At 44.1% G+C, this 20,410-nt stretch overlaps 1 protein-coding gene across 1 annotated transcript in view; it reads right to left on the bottom strand.

Annotated features, from left to right (window-relative positions):
• The window catches only part of magi1b (membrane associated guanylate kinase, WW and PDZ domain containing 1b), a 266,028-nt gene extending 246,040 nt beyond the window's left edge, over nt 1–19,988 (bottom strand). The window contains exon 1 of the mRNA XM_079510600.1: nt 18,914–19,988. Coding sequence (XP_079366726.1) covers nt 18,914–19,220 — 307 coding nt within the window. The 5' untranslated portion in view covers nt 19,221–19,988. The remainder of the gene's footprint in view (nt 1–18,913) is intronic.
• Between the last annotated feature and the right edge of the window lie 422 nt (nt 19,989–20,410).

The following is a 20,410-nucleotide window of genomic DNA, read 5'->3' on the forward strand; positions in this document are numbered from 1 at the left end:
TTGTGAGTTTCTTCTCGTGGCAAATTATTGCTGCACGATTCTTGCTCAAATGTGAAGCTCGATTTTCCTTGAGATCACTATTCTCACACGTTTCTCGTTTTTTTCCATGAAAATATTTAGTACTCCTTAGTAAGTAGTTGTAACATTACTACAGTACATTCACAATGTGGCATCTGGAGCCAACTACTGTGGCTTTAAACAGACATCAAAGTGCTTGACTTAAAGTCTCTCTCTTGTAGCAAAAACTTAAGAGTAACTAAAATGAAATGGATAGCCAATTAGTGCTGCACGATTCTTGCTCAAATTTATAAATGAGATCGCATATAGGTGTCTGAATCTAGATCTTTTTTCGATGAATTGTGCAGCACTGTCCCAAATGGAACTTAATATCGTGAATTCTCATTTTAGTTTTCCAACTGTCTAAAATGAGTATATGAGGACGGTGGGTGTGTACATCATATGGCAGAAAGATATGAATACATAGTCAGAGTCAGACACAGTATGTATGAGGGCGGAGTATGTATGTAACTTTGTAAGAAAGCAAGGAAAACAAAGAGTCACCGTAAAATCCAAAAGAAGAAAAGAAAGCAAGACAATGAGATGTCTGTTCGTTCACACAGCATTTGGGACAGAAGAACAGAAGACACTCCCATCGTCGTGTACATATGACCAGGGAGAAGGAGAGGCCAACGCTAAGCTTGACAGAGCAAACCTGACCTCTGTGAAAAGGGCTATAAAACAAACAGACTGGAAATTGCCATGTCTGACCAAGTGGCAGCTGGACTGGTGCAGTAGCTGAAGGCTAAGAAACAGAGCGTGACAGATGCATACATACAAGTGTCCCAGTCAGTGTAAAGCAATATTATAGCATTCATTTTTATTTATGTGTGTTTGTGACCATTAAAGGAACATACCCGGTCTGGCATGTTTATCCCACATCTGTACGACAATACTGTATCTTTCTCTCTTCCCCTTGCTCAACCTTCGTTGTGTACGTCAAGTCACAGATTATTTCACTGAGAAATGTGCCCAGATTGTCAGTTTTAACCCATTTAGGCCTGATGTCAAAATTTAAAAGAAATCTTCTAAATCCTCCAGTTTTCTGAAATAAATATTTTCAAGATTTTTCAAAAATAGCAGATCTACAAGCTCATAGCGCGCACCGAGCTTGTAGATCTGCTATTTTTCAATAGCTAAATTATAACATAATGCTTAAAACACCAAAAGGGGTTCCCGCCCAAAATGGGTTAAGCTAAACTGGTTGTAGAACTTGTAGATCTGCTATTTTTGAATAGCCAACATATACAGTATATACATGGATAACATCACGGTTAAAATGATTGCGGATTACCGGTAACTGCTTTTGCTGGGGAGTCCCTGAAACCCTCCCCAAGGAGGACCCCTGGGGGGTCCCTCCCTGGACCACACTTTGAGAACCAATGTCTTACTTAATGCATCGTCACATTTCATTGCGATGTCGCCTTCGGAAGTAATCGGGAAATCAACGATAACAGTTAGCAGGCTATAATCAATTTTGTAATGTCACTGCATCATGGATGCCCAATCATCCACATCCGCATTACGGTGCATCTTGGAACCGATGGATTTCCACACCTCTCTAGCATGCCGACACTAAATGCCTCATCCATTTATGGGTCTGCCAATTTAGTCTACACAATTTAGTGGACTTTAAATGTTTAGTAAATGTAGTGCATAATTAATGAATGTGTAAGTGGGGGCAGACCCGGCAGAGTGAACTTATTGTCGTGTGTTAAAGGACCACTTCACCACTTTTCAACCTATCTTCATATAATAGGTCCTCACTAATAATCTTGAAAAAAATTGTTTTCCACTCGGTCTGTGTCTCATAGGAGGGCTGTGCCGGGCAGTTCAGAAACCGTCTTCCAGTGACATCATCGATGGGGAATCCAAGCTAATAGAAACTGCAGGCTTTCTAGTCCAGAAAAGTTGCAATGCGAAAACGGAAGCCATCGTTCTCACGATAATGAAAATATAAACATTTTTTGTAAATAAATATTGTTTAAAAAAAATCTGCCTAACGATGATGTCACTGGTGGACGGGTTTCTGAACTGCCCACAGCCCTCCTATGAGAAGCAGACCGAGTAGAAAATAATTGTGCCATTTTATCATGATTATTAGTGATGACCTATTATATGAAGATGAAATTGAAAAGTGGTGAAGTGGTCCATATGTGGACCAATATCAACCTGGGTTCCCCATGTTGTTGAGAAAGTTAAAAACATCTGATCTACAATCTCTAAAAACTTTGAGTTTGTAGATTTGTGCTCGCACAAAGCATAAAATAGGTCTCAAGTGGTTAACCTCATTGCAAAATGTCCTTTGTGGCAAACACCCCACCCAAGTTCTCCTCCCAGTGGGTTAAACCAAACAGAGGGACTTGACTACAAATTATTTTCATCTCATGCCTGGTCAAGATAAGGAGTGTTAGTCATTAATTAAGAAGGTGTTGATGGAACAATGAGTTTGCCTCTCAGATCTAGGCCCAGTAGCTGACCCTGAGGACCGGATAGAGAGATAGACAGGCAGATAGACAAGGCCACAGCAAGACTGGGCATGCTCATGAGTTAAAAAACAAAACAAACATTAAGGGCAGTATTATGCGTGTCTTAAGTACCAGGTCTTATTACTTAACGTAAGACCTGGAGGCGTGGTCAATGCTGTTTGGCCACTCAGAATAGCCAAATGGCATTGATCACGCCTCCAGGTCGTAAGTTAAGTAATAAGACCTGGTACTTAAGACACGCATAATACTGCCCAAAATGTCTAAAAATACCTAAATCTGCTGGACTTCAGTGCCACTGACTCTGCATTTACACCAGTGCTTCTCAAAACGTTATGTCATTGTCATGTTACAACATTACTAAATTATTTTTCCAATACTTTCAAGATTTTCATTTTATTTATTATTTTAAAAAAAATAACAGAAGTACAAGCTCGTATATCTGCTATTTTTGAATAGACAATGTATATCTGCTACTTTGTAATAGCAGATATAATATATCTGTGTGTGAATGTGTGTGAATGTATTGTATGTAACTAGAACAGTGATGTAAATAGGTTTTCAATGTAATGAGTCCCGGGATGCAGGGGTGGTCTTTTAGATGAGTCCCAGGTACATTTGATGAGTCCCACTTCAGCGACGTTTAAGAGTCATATTTTGCCATTTTTTACAAATTGCAGCATTTAACTCCCATTTCATCTTATATGGTTATAATGTGGTTATGTAGAAAACGAAGAAGAAATTATTATTATAACTAAAGCTAGCAAAATAAATTAGAATTAAAACAAAATGCTCTACATTCATACTACATACATATTTCATATGATTTTGGCTATATGAAATCTATAATAATTCTGCCAGTTTTAACTGTTAATAATGTTGTTTTTATGACACATTACACAATACATACAAAATAAAAATGAATGCTACAAAACTAACCTGGAGATTAAGTAGAAGCAGTCATGGAGGAGGTAGGCTGTGCACAGCAGCACACATCATCATCATTAGCAGATGATGTTAGATTTAGAAAATAGGGTTGCTACTTGCTAATATGTTTTGTTGCCCTGCAGTTGGCTTTGGCACTTCTTTTTTGGGGGGGGTGGGGGGGGCATGTTAATGTGTGGTGGCACCGGTCCACAACGCACAACATACAACAGTGTCGGCGTTTGTTACAGTACACAACGTGTGTTTCCCATTCAATCGGGTCTACTCTGTTTGTCATGCTCAAAAATGTTCGCCTGTCTTTCTGTCGGAGGCAGCGCCGTGTAGATGAGAGAGTTGCGACAACCCCGTTCACTGTTTATTCACGGAGCTTCATGAGTCACTGAACGGTATGTTGTCGTCACTCTCTCTCTCTCTAAACGGCTCTGGTCTCCAGGCTGCGCTCCGCTCAGCGCTCGTCTCTGAGCAAGATGGCGGCGCCCGTCAGACTGTGTTGTTGTTAACTTACAAACTAGTGGTTCTACAACGAGTCCTACGTGGATTTTATCGTGTATAACGTAGGATGAGATCGCATGCGGCCATGCAAAATGATAGTGTCCGTAGATTATTTGTTTAACCGCATTTTTGTTCCGCGATTTTTTTCCCCACGTGGATTATTATTACTGTACGCTGAGTACAGTAGTGCATCCCGTGGACGCAGAGGTTTTTTTGATGTGCGGCCCAAAACTATAAAGTGCGTTTTGGGACGCAAAACACACCCTATTTACATCACTGCTAGAATTTCGCGGGCCTTCGGCCCGCTCATCCCAGAGTTGCGTTGCCCCGCGTTGCGATACAGAAGTCCACAGATACAGAAGTCCACAGTGACACGCGTTGTATGCAGCTGTTTTGTGTTGCAGCGCGTGCGCGCGTGTGCGTGTAGTGTTGTTCTTATCCATATATGCGCCTCGGTTCGTCCCGTTTGTTCCACGCCAGGTGTAGATTTTTTCTGTGCTTGTTTTCATAGACGTGGCAACAAATTAGCAACAGTAGCCAATGGGAAAAAAGGATGCAGTGTTGCCAGGTCCGCGAGTTTTAAGCGTGTTGTAGTGTGTGTGAGCAGGGCTCGACGCTTAGCATTTTTCCAAGTAGCACGCAAATTATTTTAGGAGCACGATGAAAAGTTATGAAATAATGTGTTTGAGGGCCCTCCTATCCTATATACAGCTTTAGTCCCCACACGTCTCAATATTTGCCATTGACAATGAACAGAGAAATTAGGTCGAAATTCCGCAAAATATGACGTAAATTCAAATATATTATTATATATATATGTTTTGTAATTTAATTTGTTTTGTTGTGAATACTTTACTTATAAAAAAACCTGGCAACCCGCACCCCGCGGTCATTTTCCGCTAACCTGAGCGGGGCTCCCTAGCCTGCTGGAGGGGGTCACATCATCCCATGCACCCTCGAGAGGGGAAAAAAGGAAAATAAATGCAGCCTTGAGCCACCAATGTGGTGTTGTGGAGCTTGATCACCTCCTCCTCCTCCTTTCCCCAAATTGCCAATCCCAATAAATCCAAAAGTAGCCTAGTGTGAATACTTCCACAGCCTAATTACTAAAGGATGAACTATCAGTCTTCTCCAAAATCTTGACAACGCATTGTAAACAGAGACAGGAGCCGTGTGTGTGTCACACCAAAAGTGGTGACCTATAGAATCCTGTACATATAAGCATCACGCAATCGTCACCCCTACACAGCTGTCATTAATTAATGGTCTTGACTTGATTGCCTATGCGTTCAAGTTATATAGGGAGAAAAGCGTGAAATGCACAGGCTCATCTTACATCGCTGCTGGCTGCCACTCTCTCTGTCTCGCTCTCTTCTCTCTCCTCCCTTGCTGGGGTGGGTGGGGGGGGGGGATTAGTTGCGCTGCCTTCGACAGTGCTATACTTCTCCAGCAGCGGTGCAGAACCGAGAGAGTGACACATTCTTTTGGATGTAAACTGCGCAACTTTTAGCTGTAAAGATCGGATTGTGTAGTCGCAGCGGTGCTACAAAGTGAATTGTACAACTTGCACGGTGATATTTGAAGTCGCAAATGCGAGTACGTAGTCGCACTGTCGAGCCCTGTGTAGTGTAGTGCAATTTGCGCTGCATCGCGCGGCGATCCAAAATCCCCCCCCGCGCGCGCGCGCGCGCGCGCGCGCACACACACACACACACACACACACACACACACACACACACACACACACACACACACACACACACACACACACACACACACACACACACACACACACACACACACACACACACACACACACACACACACACACACACACACACACACACACACACACACACACACACACACACACACACACACACACAGTACGTAGCTGTTTGTTGTTGCAGCGCGCGCGTGTGGTGTTGTTGTTCGTATCCATATATGCGCCTCGGGTCGTCCCGCTTGTAGCACGCCAGGTGTCGACGCGGTCGTGTTTGCATGATTTGAACTGTCCAAGTTAGAGTCAGTGTGTGCGGTGTGTAATTCTTCTTCTTCTTTTGGTATGTGCAGAGCCATGTCTTTTCTAAGGCTCTGGGTATGTGTGTGTGGGTCACGTGGTGGGCTTTGAGCAAATGGGAGAGGTAATGTAGTGTTGCCAGGTCCGCGTATTGTAAGCGAGTGGTAGTGTGTGTAAGTAGCGTGTTGAATGGCATTTTTTCTGTGCTTGTTTTCATAGACGTGGCAACAAATTAGGCGGGGGTGTCGGTGCTTGTGGCGTGTTTGTGTTTATTATTGATATTGATATTGTTGGTGAGTCTGGACGGGAGCCGGCTTTAGTGGCAGTGCAATGACAATTTTGACGCGGGTGGTGTTGAGTGTGGGCGTGCGGCGCGACATGAGGAGATAGCCGTGGATCGACGCGGAGGGTAAGTCTGTGACGTCTTAGTGTGTTGTTGCAGTGTGTGTAGCTCCTGCTTCGGCTTGGGCACCCAGCGTGTCAGTGGCGTAGTAGCTGGTGACTTTGGGTATTGGGTTGCGTACATGTTTTCAATTGTATAATAGATGTATGTTATAAAAAAAGCCAATAAAAATAGCAGATATAATAGCCAACAACATAAAATATAGATATGGAAGAGTGACCCCACTTTGAGAACCACTGGTTTACACTAGCTGAGTAACGGCAACAAAGGCCAACACTTCCAAGCGTAGCCATCTGAACTTAAGTCACAGATGAAGTCATACACTGAAAGGGACATGGTTCAGGGAACTGGTTAACAGCAGCAAGAAAGAGCCTTATTATATATCGCTTTTCTGGAACAGACTTGTGGATAAACAGTGAAACAAAAACATACGATTTGATGACTGACACTTCACTGCGTCATTAGAGCAGTGGAAAAAAGTTGAAACGAGATGAAAAATGTTTGGCATCACAGCGACAAAGTATCATAATAAATCATAATAAATATTAAATTAAAATAATATAATCTCATGACTGAAAACCTTTTGTCAGGCGAAATAAGTCCTAATTTGTGATGTCAGCGTTGATTCACCCGGCGACACAAGTGCTCCTTTTCCTAAACAATTGGCACAATATTGTAAAATGATCTAATATATGTTATTGCTGTTCTACATTACAGCCAACCAGTTGAAGAAATCACAGATGCAGGCTTTAACCTTTGGTTTTATGACATTTCTGAGACCTGTCTTTTATTGACACATGTTTTATGGAAGATGCTTCTGAACTGAACATGTATTCTATTGCCTAGTGTTGACCACTTAAAATACTCTTCGATCTTAAAATATCTAATAGTTGAAAAGAGACGATCTACACACTCACAACACGTCGCAGACTTGCAGACGTGTTGTGAGCTTGCAGATCGGCTATTTTCCGTGCACGACGTGCTTCCAAAAAAAGACAGGCTTTGGCTTCTATGGAATTCAAATGACTGAAATCAGTCGTGGCAACTGAGAACTTTAATCCATGCATGATCGTAAACATCCGAAAGTACCACCGGAAGTGGGCGAATTGCAATTTGTCCCCCACTCACTGACTCACTCCGATTATTTCATTGCCTCTTCCTCCCGAACACAAAACCGCACAGATATCATATGACATGACAGTGGACCTGGGTGCTGCAAGTGCACCGCTGCTCGGCAGCACTGTCATAGCAGTGTTTAGCACTTGCCTGACCATTTCTCTTATCAGCACAACATGGGACTAGGGATGTCCTGATCACGTTTTTGAGGGGCGCTAGCCCCTCCTATACACAGGTTTAATGTCCGTCTTTAGTTCAAAGTTTGTTTAGTAAACACATTGACAATGAAGGGAAAATGTACGTCATAATGTGTCGTTTACGTCATATTGTCTCTTTAATTGTTAATGGCGTTTAATGTTGGTGTTGGCACCGTTTGTTTTACATCACCATTACATCCCCTAACTAGAAAAAGTGCCCTTCTGGGCACAGGTCTCCACCAGGAGGATAGGAGTGTGTGTGTGTGATGTTTGGCAAAATGTTTAGGAGCAATATAAACGTGTGTGTGTGTGTGTGTGTGTGTGTGTGTGTGTGTGTGTGTGTGTGTGTGTGTGTCGCGGCTTGGCCTGTTGTAGCGCCACCATGAGGCTGATTTGAAAACGGTCAAGTGGCATTTCTTCCAAAGCCTAGTGGGAATATGCATGCACAGTTTCACCACAATCGGACGCTGCGTTGAGTAGTTGTGGCGATTTGTACAAAACGGGTACAAAGTGGGCTACTCCTGAAAAGTTTAGGAGCCAATCGTAGCCAATGAGGGTGGATTATGAGAAATCAAACAAACCCGTTTTGATCACATGACTATGGAGAGCATGTGTACCGATTTGCGTGAAATTTGGATACAATCTGAAGGAGTAATATTAGAAAATGTGTTTGACATATGTCGGCCTCCTGGTGGCGCTATAAAGAGCAGATGTGAAAAATTCCAGGCAAAGGTATTTCCTTGGCCTCTAGGGAGTTGGCATACAAAGTTATTCACAGATCCGTGCAGTTAGAGGTAAAAACACTTTTCGGCCAGTTATAGCGCCACCATGAGGCTGAGTTGAAAATGTTCATGGGGCATTTCTTCCTCTGCCTAGTGGGAATGTGCGTGCACAATTTCACGGAAATCACATGATGTGTTCATGATTTGTAGCATTTTGTTTGAAACCGAGCACTCCTGCAAACTTTGGAAGCCAATCTTAGCCAATCAGGATGGAGTCTGAGAAATCTGAAAGACCCGTTTCGTTGAATGGCTCTAGAGAGACTGTGTACCAATTTGCGTGATGTTTGGACAAAATATGTAGGTGTACTGTCCAAAATTTTTTTTGCACAAAGCGGCCTCCTGGTGGCGCTATAAGAGGCCATTCTGGAGATTTTGGGGCAGAGGTTCATCGTTGGCATCCAGGGAGTGTGTGTGCAAAATTTGGCATCGACCGGGTTAACGGTGCCGGAGATTAGCTGTTCACAGACGGACGGACACACGGACGGACGGACACACGGACGGACGGACGGACGGAGTGCAAAACATACTCTCTCCCCATGCCTTCGGCCTGGTGGAGACAACAACATGAGTTAGACTTTAATATATTAGCGCCCCTGACCTCACTTCACACGGGTGTGATTTCTTTGCTCCCGATCCGATTCCGGTCATTTGAAAATGACGTGATCGGCCCAATCTTTAGGGTCACTTCTTTGAGCAGAACGGAACAGTGGCATGCCGTGAAGTTGTCCCAATTCGATCACGTGATCGGATCGGGACAACCCAACACAGGACTATGATGGAAGGCCGCCCGCATAGAGGAATGAAAATCTAGTGACAAAAAGGGGACATCTCTAGACTGGCTTGCATGGCTGCATGCACACTTGAGTTAACTGAACTCTCGTGTCTCTTGGTCCTCAGCTGCTAGCCAGTTATTCCTGAGCATCTATCAGCTGGAAGAGGCCACCTGTGACGCTGATGACACAGTCGTGTGGATACGACCCCCCCCCACCCCCGGTATCGTAACAGATTACTGTAGCCAATGGTTCACCGACAGTTTCCCTACTATAACCACAGGATACACATGCTTTCTCAATCACCGACAGTCCGCCACTACTGGTCTCAATCACCACCACATTTCCAGATGGAAGATTTGGAGGCAACTCCTGAATTGTACACGTGCCATGTGTGAGTGAGTGCGCGCGTGCGCACACGCACTCACACACAAATGTGCGTTCATGCACGTACGATGTACACGCACATTAAAGCTGTGGGCATAAAATAATATCAGGATTCATTGACATCTGTCCAAAAACAAACACACATTGATTTCACCGGCATTTCTTTTCCACGTTAATTTGTAGTGGCAGCTCGACGACTCCTCACCGAAACCAAAGGAAGACTTTGCCAGCGTTTTTTGGCGCAGGGTATGATGATAAACATGGGCTGGGGAGGGTTGCGATAAAGCCTGATTGGGTCAATTAGCAAAATGCTTCCTGGAAGAGCAACCGCAACAATGTTTTTTTTTTCTCTCTCTCTCTCTCTCTCTCTCTCTCTCCTCGTCAAACGGATGCGTGGCGGTGCTAGCTTCCTGTGCATAAACACCAACACATGTGACCATCTGGCCCGTCTTCCCCAATTCAAATCTGGTTCCAAGGTCTCCACCAATTATAGTGACTTAACTACTTCAGCCCGTAAGCATATATTAGCAGATCTGCAAATCACAATATAAATAAAAAATAAATTATATATACATATTTTCTTTTTTCTTTTAAAGCCTGACTACGCTTCGCAACTTAAAAAACATGTTGTCCAATCTGTATGGTAGAGTTAGGTTATAGTAATACAACATAACTTCTACAATAATTGTCATGGTGGTTGTATTTGTCAAAGGTCATGTCTCACCTAAACACAAGATCTGACACAAGCTTGACCTAATGGTCAAGACGTAATTCATCCCCTGAGCAAGGAGGCAGGCTCTATTAGCTTAATGGTAAAAAAAAAAATCTGTACAAGTTTAGGAAACCTGGTTCGAATCCGGGGTAGAAGAGGAAAGTTACATAGTCCTGCTTTAACCACTTCAGCCCCTAAGCAAAAATAGCAGATCTACAAAAGTCTATGTAAAAAAAAAAAGAAGAAAAGAAAAATCACAAGTCACTGGGGTGTGTTGTGAGCTTGGATATAGATCTGCTATTTTCACTATTAAATGAATGAATCCCCAAAATAGTTGTGCCAGGGTTCATGTGGTTAACAACCAAATAAAGCCGTCTCATTGGTTCGGTCACACCCTGTCCATAACAAACCATACAACAAGTGATCTGTCTTTTCATTAGCAGTGTAGATTGGAAAGCCCCCCCCCCCCCCCATCCCCTGACAGGGATCACAATCCACACATTCATACAACAAAGAGTGTGGAGAGAATAATAGATGAAGAATGAATGGAGGGTGGGAGGATAAAGAGATGCACTTGAATAGAAGGAAGAAGAAAAAAATTGACGGCATGTGTGTCTCATTTCCACCGGTTTGGGGCTGGGGGACGGGGGGGTCAACTTGGTTCACTCGGCGTCCTGCGTTATGCTCTATGAATGTTTTGTACAAACAAAACAAACTTTGGAAATCACTCAAACAGGTGTGCCGATACGGAGGCGCACCTTGAGGCCCAGGCGCGCAAGCTGCTAGGTAGGGCGAACCGCCGTTGGTCGGGCGAGGCCAGCGTGCACACCGTTTAAGTAAGCAAGCTGCGGTGCAGATAGCATAGGTTATTATCACGCAAACCGAAACGAGCGCTCCCTCTTTCCGTCTCGGCAGTCGGGGGCGGGTTTTTGTGCATTCCGGTCAGGGGAAATTACCTTACGTAAGGCAGTAGGCAGATGAACCATATTCACATCAAATGGGCAGCCATATTGTTCTTGACAACCATGTGAATATGGGGTTTTGCACAGTTTGGCACTGGTGGCTTTTTCAGACCAAGCAAGGGACCCCGAATGTGCTTGTGCGTGCACATGTACACTTGGGTCTTATCCTCTTAATCAGCACTGGTCTGTCCTATAAGAAATGCCAAAGATATCCCCTCACTGGAAGTGACCTGTGCAGGCATCAGTGTGTACGCTTGTGGGGAACACAACAGCACAGTAATGAGATTTGTGCAGTCAGACACACCATAATTAAAGGTACCATGTTTAGGAAAGGGAAATGCAATTACACATGGGTACCTAAGAGACATGCCTATTGATTTGTCTTTAGTCTGTACTCTGTGGTGGGCAGCAACACATGTCAAGGACTCCATTCCACAAATACAAAGTGGAGGGGGACATTTTGAAAGGCTGCGTTGTATTTATCATGTCAACGCCACCACATTCTCCTCAAATTTAACAACTGTCAAGCTGGCGTCCCTATTTTGGGCATGAAATTATTATAAGCTTTCACCTATAATAGTCAAATCAAATGTAGAGAAGAGAGAGTTTAGAGTTGTATTAGGATCCCCATTAGCTGGTGCATAGCAGCAGCTAATCTCCCTGGGGTCCACACAGAACATAAAAACATGACATTCGACATGAATGACATTACAGGACAAAATCGAGAGAATGGCAGATCTCGACAGCTCTTAGCTCAAGCTTGTAGAACGATTTCGATATTTTGTTGGACAGTGGATTCATTGGCCACGTAAGCCTGTATGTTGTACTGTAGAAATACATTCTTATCTCATATCCGAGACCATATTCTATTGCTAGTTTTGACCACTTCAAATAGTCTTTAAATAACTATAACTGAAAATAGCAGATCTACAAGCTCACAACACGTTGCAAGCTTGTAGATCAGCTATTTTCAGTGTGCAACATGCTTCCATAGAACACATGCTGACACATGGCGGCAATGCGAGCATGCTGCGGCTGCCTGCCATACACACAGAATCGGCCATGAGTGCATGCCTCGTTGTTAAAGCGTTATTTTGTGGCCTGGGCCGTGGCTCAGTGGTCCAGGCACCTTGGCTGGTAATCCAGCCTGGCAGTGTGCCGCGGGTTCGACTCCCGATCCCGACGGCCTTTACTGCATGTCTTCCCCCCATCTCTCTCCCCATTTCCTGTCAGCCTACTGTCTGTCCCTCCATGAAAAAAATATAAAATAAAGGCGAAAGCCACAAAAAAAACATGTTCCAACTGTTAACGGACAGTTGGAACCTCCTTTTTCTTTTCCCCTGAAAAATAAAATAAAAAATAAACTCTTGATGCTAAAACAAGTTATTGAGCACAGCCACACGCATATTTTCAGCAAATAAATATGCAGCAGTAAAGATCATAGAATGGTAGAATAATACTTCACCACTTTACGGTTACAAGCTGATGGCACCAACACCGATAATCGCCGTACCTCACAGCGGTGGGATTATGCTAACAAGACAGCCGGATTGACAGTGTGGGAGTAAAAAGCAGAGAGGCCTTCTGAGTAGCTTTGTCAAGTCATCCTCCACTGTATATAGACAGACTAATAGATACTCGGTCTAGGGGAACTGAAGCCCAATAAGACAGAGACGGCTAGATATTAAGCTCCGAAGATAAATTTAGATTCTGTTCTTCTGACACCCAAAGCACTTGCCCATTTCATCATGTGTGACAGAAGAAAGCGCCGGGCATATATTTAAGCGGTGACCATTGAGCCTCGTACAACCTGCTGACAGATGTTGTTCTTAGCGTTGCTTCAGAGCGGCTCTCCAGGGCTCATTTGTGTTATAATAGTTACACCGTGGCGTACAGTAGCCTTGAACACGGCCGGGAGCACATTGTGTTCTCCGTATCCACTTCCCTGGCAACTCCTTTCACAGGCTAGTATAGCAATTATTGCCAAAGAGATTTATTATAAAATGTATATGTGCTACGATATAGGCCATTCAAACAAAGCCACTCGGAAAATCTTAGTGGCGTCACAACCTTGGAAGACAAGTTCACAACCTTGGAAGAATGTGTGGACTTGGAGAGCAGGTTGGGCATCTTTGCACAGTCTGTTACATGTATTGTTGCAATCACCCTATCACCCATATAAACAGATACTGTATTTGGGGGAAAAAAAGAAAAAAGAAGAGACATCATGCCCCTCCTGTATACAGTGAACTACACCTAATGTATTGGATGACTAAACTCACTTTGAAGCTCACGGCGCTGTTGAACTGAGTCAAACTAAATTGAATGCCTCAACTCCTATACATTCCAAGTGCTTATCAGGGTGAGGGGTTCCCAGTTCATTATTTTGGGGGGTTACGGCCGGCCTGAAAAGGTTGATTAACCCATTTTGGGCGGGAACCCCTTTTGGTGTTAGCAGATCAACAAGCTCATAGCGCGCCACTTGGTGGCGCGCTATGAGCTTGTTGATCTGCTATTTTTGAAAAATCGAAGAACCACTGACATAGAAACATAGCTTTTTCAGAAAACTGTCCGGATGTAGAAGACATTTTTAGAATCTGATCTCAGGTCAAAATGGGCTAACCAGTGAGAACGTACAGGAGCTCTGCATGGTGCAGGATGAGGAGGTGGATGTGCCCATTGTCCTCTTCAGTACAACTCTCTGGATGAGGAGGTGGATGTGCCCATTGTCCTCTTCAGTACAACTCTCTGGATGAGGAGGTGGATGTGCCCATTGTCCTCTTCAGTACAACTCTCTGGATGAGGAGGTGGATGTGCCCATTGTCCTCTTCAGTACAACTCTCTGGATGAGGAGGTGGATGTGCCCATTGTCCTCTTCAGTACAACTCTCTGGATGAGGAGGTGGATGTGCCCATTGTCCTCTTCAGTACAACTCTCTCCGCTGTAAATCAGCGAGTCCTTCCCCTGACATTGTGTGTAACTGCAAGCGGCAAGTGTGACCAACACCTATTGAGGCCTCGATACAACAGGCTACACTTGAGCTAATCGGGAAGACAAACGGAATTCTGCAATCAAGAACAGGAAGAGTGTGTCGTGTCCTGTCGTGTGGGAGACGACAACCAGTGTTGCCATGTATTGTCCACTTATTCTAAGCAACTCGGGGCTTGTTTTTTCTGTGAAGTCGCTTGTAAATATTGTTAGTTGCCGGTTGCGGTTTTTGGGCTCGTTTCTAAAGTGGAGTTGCTCATTTGGGCTTGTTTCCTCCGTTTACACAACTGGCTCTCAATATATTGTATTTAAAAGTATTTTGTGAATTTTGTTTGAAAAAGAATATTAAAAAATGTCCCTTTTTTCCAGATTTATTTTTGAAAATGTATTGGGCTTGCCATTTTAAAATATATCCGATGCTCATGTGGCCTATGCTATAGTCGCTGCTTTTGGGTTTGTTTTCGTAGACCCAGTTGCTTACTTCTCACAAAATCTGGCGACACAGACAACAACATTTCATGGCCCATTTCGTTTGCATCGGTGTCCCAGCCTCTAGTGTATTTCAATGCGGTGCATAACGCTGGGCAGAGAGATGCACATGCTGTACGTAGAATGTAGGCCTCTAGAGAAAACGGCAAAATGAAATATCAGCTGTGCCTTCCGTTTAGAAACCGCAACAAAGTGAAACTCCTTTCCAGAGTGGAAATCTTTGAAAATGTTCCGCCTCATGTCTAAGCCCTTCATTGTGGTCAATACGGCCAATCAGCATCAGCTGCAGGGGTCAATAGGTTGTACTCAGACACACACACACACACACACTCAAAAAGTAAGAACGCAACGGCACGTTTTCGTTTTCTCTACTGACCATTACCGTGAAAACGTAGCCTTATTACCGATGCGTTGTTTACACTATACAGATGTGCATTCTATTTCTCTCTCTTTCACACACACGCATATACAGTACCTACACTCTCTCTCACACACACACACACAGACACACACCCCATCCCTCAAATTAAAGCCAGATCTTGCTGCCTATAAAGCCAGGCTAGGAGAGGAGAGGAAGGAAGTGGAGCAGCTCCACTGCTGTCAAAGAATACAAAAGGTAGAAGACGGCCTGCGTTCCCGCTGAGACAAGAGGAAATAAACACTTCCACATGCAATGCTAGCCAGAAACACACAAACTCAGGTGTATATTACTATACTTGTGAGGACTTCAACATTTTAAGACAACGATTTTAGGAATGACTTTTTTTATTTGTAGGCATTTCTAACCGTAAGCCTAAATGTTGTCAGTGCCGTAGACTACGACTACGTATAAAATAGTGGGGAAAAATCCCAACCCCAAAACCTAACTTGTCAAATCCTGATCCTAACCCCAATCTAAAACTTTTTCGAAAATTGTACATTTTTCAAATTCTACTATACTGGGGACATTTGGTCATCACAAGTATAGCAATTAGCAGATCCGGTGGTCACCTCACCACCGGAGCGGTGGTCACCTCACCACCGAAAATCCAGACTATGAATGAGCCTTAAATTAACAGTTCATCATCTTGTTGTATTTTTGGCCTGGCTGTAATAGCTTTGTTTACATTGATTATGTAATGTCAGATAAAAGTAAAACAGACCCATATTTTGATTTATGATGGGTGAATGTTCCAAAAAGATTGTTTTCCCATCTACAAAGTGAACTGTTTAAGAGTGTACGTATATGTGCATAATAAAACCACAATTTACATGTTCAAAACTATCCTGCAAAACTTGAACTGCAAGGTGGGGAGTAAGAATAACATTCTTCTAGTAATAGAAGAACGTGTTCCTCTCTAGTATGTATTGTAGGCCTATGTGTGGAGAACTTCTGTTGGAACTGTTCCTTCTTACATAATCCACTTAATGATTTCCCGCAGCTTTGGTTAGGATCAATACAGACTAATGTGGCCATGCAGAGTCTCTGAAATGGTAGAGTGTGAGAGAGAGAGCGAGAGAGAGTGTGAGTCTCAGTCTGAGTGTGCCTGTGTGTGTGTGTGTGTGTGTGTGTGTGTGTGTGTGTGCGCGCTTGCGCATGCCATTTCCAGCTTCCAATGATACTCTGAGCATTGAGCAAACACTACAATCAGTTCAGCAGTATCGGTTCAGAACTCTTATCAGATCAGCAACACAGCAGCTATGTCAGTGCTTCTGTGTGTGCGTGTGCGTGCTGCCGTGCTCACGTGACTGAGGAGAGTGATGAAGCCTTTCCGACATGGAACTCTTGACTTCAACATGTCCTCTCTTAAGTCATTGCAGTCGTCAACACCAATAGCGAGCATCGTGAATATGATCAATGAGGCCAACGTAACGTGACAATAAATCCTCTCGCTATCACTGCTTTATTAAGACTGTAGTAAGTGGAAGAGGCTGTCGGTAAAATTAGGTCACTTGGAGTCTACAGATGGCCCCTGTTGCTAAACATATTTCTCCAATTAAGGCTGATTAGGGAGGGGAAATTCCCAGACAGCATGAATTATTAAGAATTGGAAATGGAATTTGATCACATGACACTGTAAAGATCATCCACCCCCCCCAGGATGGGATCTGGAAATGGGTCCTGGTGGAACACCGGGAGCTCTGAGAGAGAGAGACGATTGGCCAAGAGTAGCTAGTTTCCTCTTTATTGTCTGGAATGTTCATGAACAACAGTAGAGGGAAGGAGATGAAAGGAGACTGAACTAGGCTGCACATTGTTGGACCGACTTGGATGACATGTTTTACAAAGCCGTTAGGCCTACCATACAGTATGTCTGCCTGTTATACCACTAGCTTAGCTTGCTTTGCACTGATTTAAGACAACGAAAACTAAAGATATGTATATGTATTCATCTACTGTATAGCAGAGTCTGCTCTACAAGGTTAACTCGCGCAAATAAAAATGAATCAAATCCCTGCATTAGGACTTCCGAATGACAAAACTTTTTATCGTTCAAAAACGGCAAAAGTAGCAGATCTACAAGCTACTTTTGATGCTTTCGTGCGACGCTGTAGTATGATAGAGTAGGGCATTCATTTACGAAATGGTTCAAATATGGAGTTAAGAGGTTTCCGCACGACAGCAACGTTAGAATACCACGCAGCTGTTGTTGTTTACGCAAGGTTATAAATACGCCATCTGTCCTTCAGGAGTAGTTGTTCTTTTTCTGTCTCCCACCGCTGGCTACTTGGCAGAGCCCCAGCTCCGGGCATCCCCGGCCGGCAGTGTGCTCTGCTACACCGGGAGGCTGTCAGGATGGCTCAGTGTCAAGCTGCCTGGCCAATGCTGCTGAGTCAAGCTGACCAATGTGACCCAGGCCCACACACTCGCCTGATGTTCATGCCGCTGCTTTTTATTACAGCAGTGGTTCTCAAACTTGTTTTCACGTCACGGACCCCCAAACTGATGTGCATTTCGCTGCGGAAAAGGTTTTGGGCCAGGGAGACCTCTTACAAGATGACCCCCTGGAACTCCCCAGACTCCACTTTGAGAACCATTGTATTACAGGATCAGTAGTATTATGCAGATGAAATAAATGGATACAACCAAAAAGGCCTCCAGTGGCCTAGTATAATGTAGTGCCATGCATGGAGAGACGATACAGATATTATGATTTGATATGAGATGAGATGATATGAGATGAGATACAGATATGACATCAAGCTACTACAGTTTTTGTTGAGGATGGAAGACGGATGGTTGTAGGCTAAACGATTGATGAACTCAATATGTACCATATTGTATCACTCGTAAAATAAAATCACACTTCCCTATCTGAAGCCCACAACCCACCTATTTCCAACACATTTTCCTAAGGATGGCCTCAGGGTAGAAGACAGGGTTAAAGCAATTAAAAATGGCATCCGCTTTCAAGATAATCAAAGGGGCTCTGCCCACAATACCCTCATATAATCTGACTAACCACCCCAAAATATTGAGCGACAACAGCCAGAATACTAGAGAGAGCGACAACAGCGTCACCTGGCTGGTACCACCCACCTATAGAACATTTAATTATCTTTCTACTGTGCACTAACACCAAAGTGTGGAATGCCATGACACCAGCACTTCAAAACAGGCCTGAAAATAATAAGATGATGGCATTCACTGCCTACACCCCACCCCCTTTACTACTCTGTAGAAAATAGTGTTTTGTGTTGATGATATTGCATTTGGTGTTTTGTTATGCTATGCATGTTGATTGTTGATGAATTGAATATATGGGACCACAATGGAAACAACAAGTTCCCAGGACTTGTGTGCCGTTTGCATTTGTTCTGTCCAATAAAGTATCCAATCAATAAAAACAAAGAACCATTAAGGAAAACACACACACACTGTGTGTGTGTGTGTGTGTGTGTGTGTGTGTGTGTGTGTGTGTGTGTGTGTGTGTGTGTGTGTGTGTGTGTGTGTGTGTGTGAGAGAGAGAATGTCATGAGAGAGAGAGACAGCAACATGTTTAACCACTAACCCGCATAATAAACAATGTGTGCTGTCAACTGCTCCATCCCTCGGAGGCAGGTAGCCTCCCAATAAAAGGTCGTCATGAATGAATGAATGAATGAATGAATGACCGCCAGCCTTACCTTGTCGTACCGTTTTCAACCTGACGGGCCCCCTGCAGTTCCTGATGACCGTGTGCACGTCGTACAGCGGCAGCCCCGATATGGAGAGGTTCTCCACCTCCAGCAGCAGACCCCCCTCCACCAGTTTCCCGTGCTTGTAGAGCACCGTGTCCCCGTCGAGCGGCGTGCCCACGTAGGCGAACTGGCCGTGCTCGGCGCCCCCCAGCAGCGGCACGTTCAGCTCGCCGGTGGCCGCATCCTTGCAGATCGCGCACTCGCTCACCCGGGAGGTCCAGTGGTTCTTCTTTTGCACTACTTGTTTGGACATTGTAGGTTAAAAACCAAACAGAAAAAATAACGTCCCCCCCCCCTCCCACACACACGTGCTCTCACTCACACACACACACACACACACACACACACACCACAACACAGTAGTAGGTCTCCACACACACACAGAAAAAGTGTGTGTTGTATTATTATTCCAGTTTTCAACAGCGGCTAAACTTTCTTTTTTCTCTTCCACCGCAGCAGGAACATGAGCTCTGCTGCTCGTGTGACAGCGCGAGCGCAGTTCTCTCTCCTCTTCCTTTTTACTTCCACAACAACACCAGCGACGGAATGTTACATTATATTTAAGCCATTTCTTCTCTTTATTATCACTCCATGCTGCTGCCAAGCCAAAACCCCCGGCGGCTAGTAAACAACACAATGAAAATGTTGTTCTTCTTCAAGTTCTCATATCCCGTAGCATTCTTTGGCGGTTTTTTAATCCTTTTCTATCGGTGTCTTGTCATCTTCAGTTCAGTGCCTGAGTCGTTCGTTGTGTTGTGTGTCCTCTCTCTCCTCTTCTTGCTCCACTTTATAAATCCTCTCCCGAGTCCCGAGTGCCTCTTCTTCTCGTCTTTATCCAAATAAAACTCGCTTAGGAGTGTTTTTTCTTTCCCAAACTATTCCTCATAACTTATCCCGGCAGGCAAAAAGTTGGTGCGTGTTGTCCTCGGCGTCCAGTCCAGTCGCAGCAGCCACGCAGGTACAATCAACACACCGCTGTGTGTGTTTTGTGGACTCTCTCTTTGGTTCCCTCTCTCGCTCTCTCTCTCTCTCTCTCCGTTCGTTGGGATGTGCGCGCGCGCGTGTGTGTGTGTGTGCGTGTGTTTGCTGATCGCAGCCAGGACTACCCGCGCATGCGTACTTGGTCTCTCTGGAGGCAGCCAGGGGAATCCTGTGGACTACACCTTTTCACACTGGGTCCTAAAGAGTTATGGCATGTCAGGCCAGTGCACGGTTCTCTCAAACGTTTTAATTAAAAATATTAAATAAAAAATATACATATATTTCCATAACCGTGAGAGTGTGCAATGTGCAACATTGACAGTGTTGCCAAATTTTGCAAGACCTGCAGGTCTATGAAAGCAACAGCCCAAAAAAGAAGCGACTAGGCTATGGCTATTTGAGCTTGTAGATCAGCCTTTTTATTTCATTTAATTAAAAAAAAAAACGAAAAAAATTAACGAA

This window comes from Electrona antarctica (genome assembly GCF_951216825.1).
Source record: "Electrona antarctica genome assembly, chromosome: 9".
NCBI lineage: Eukaryota > Metazoa > Chordata > Actinopteri > Myctophiformes > Myctophidae > Electrona > Electrona antarctica.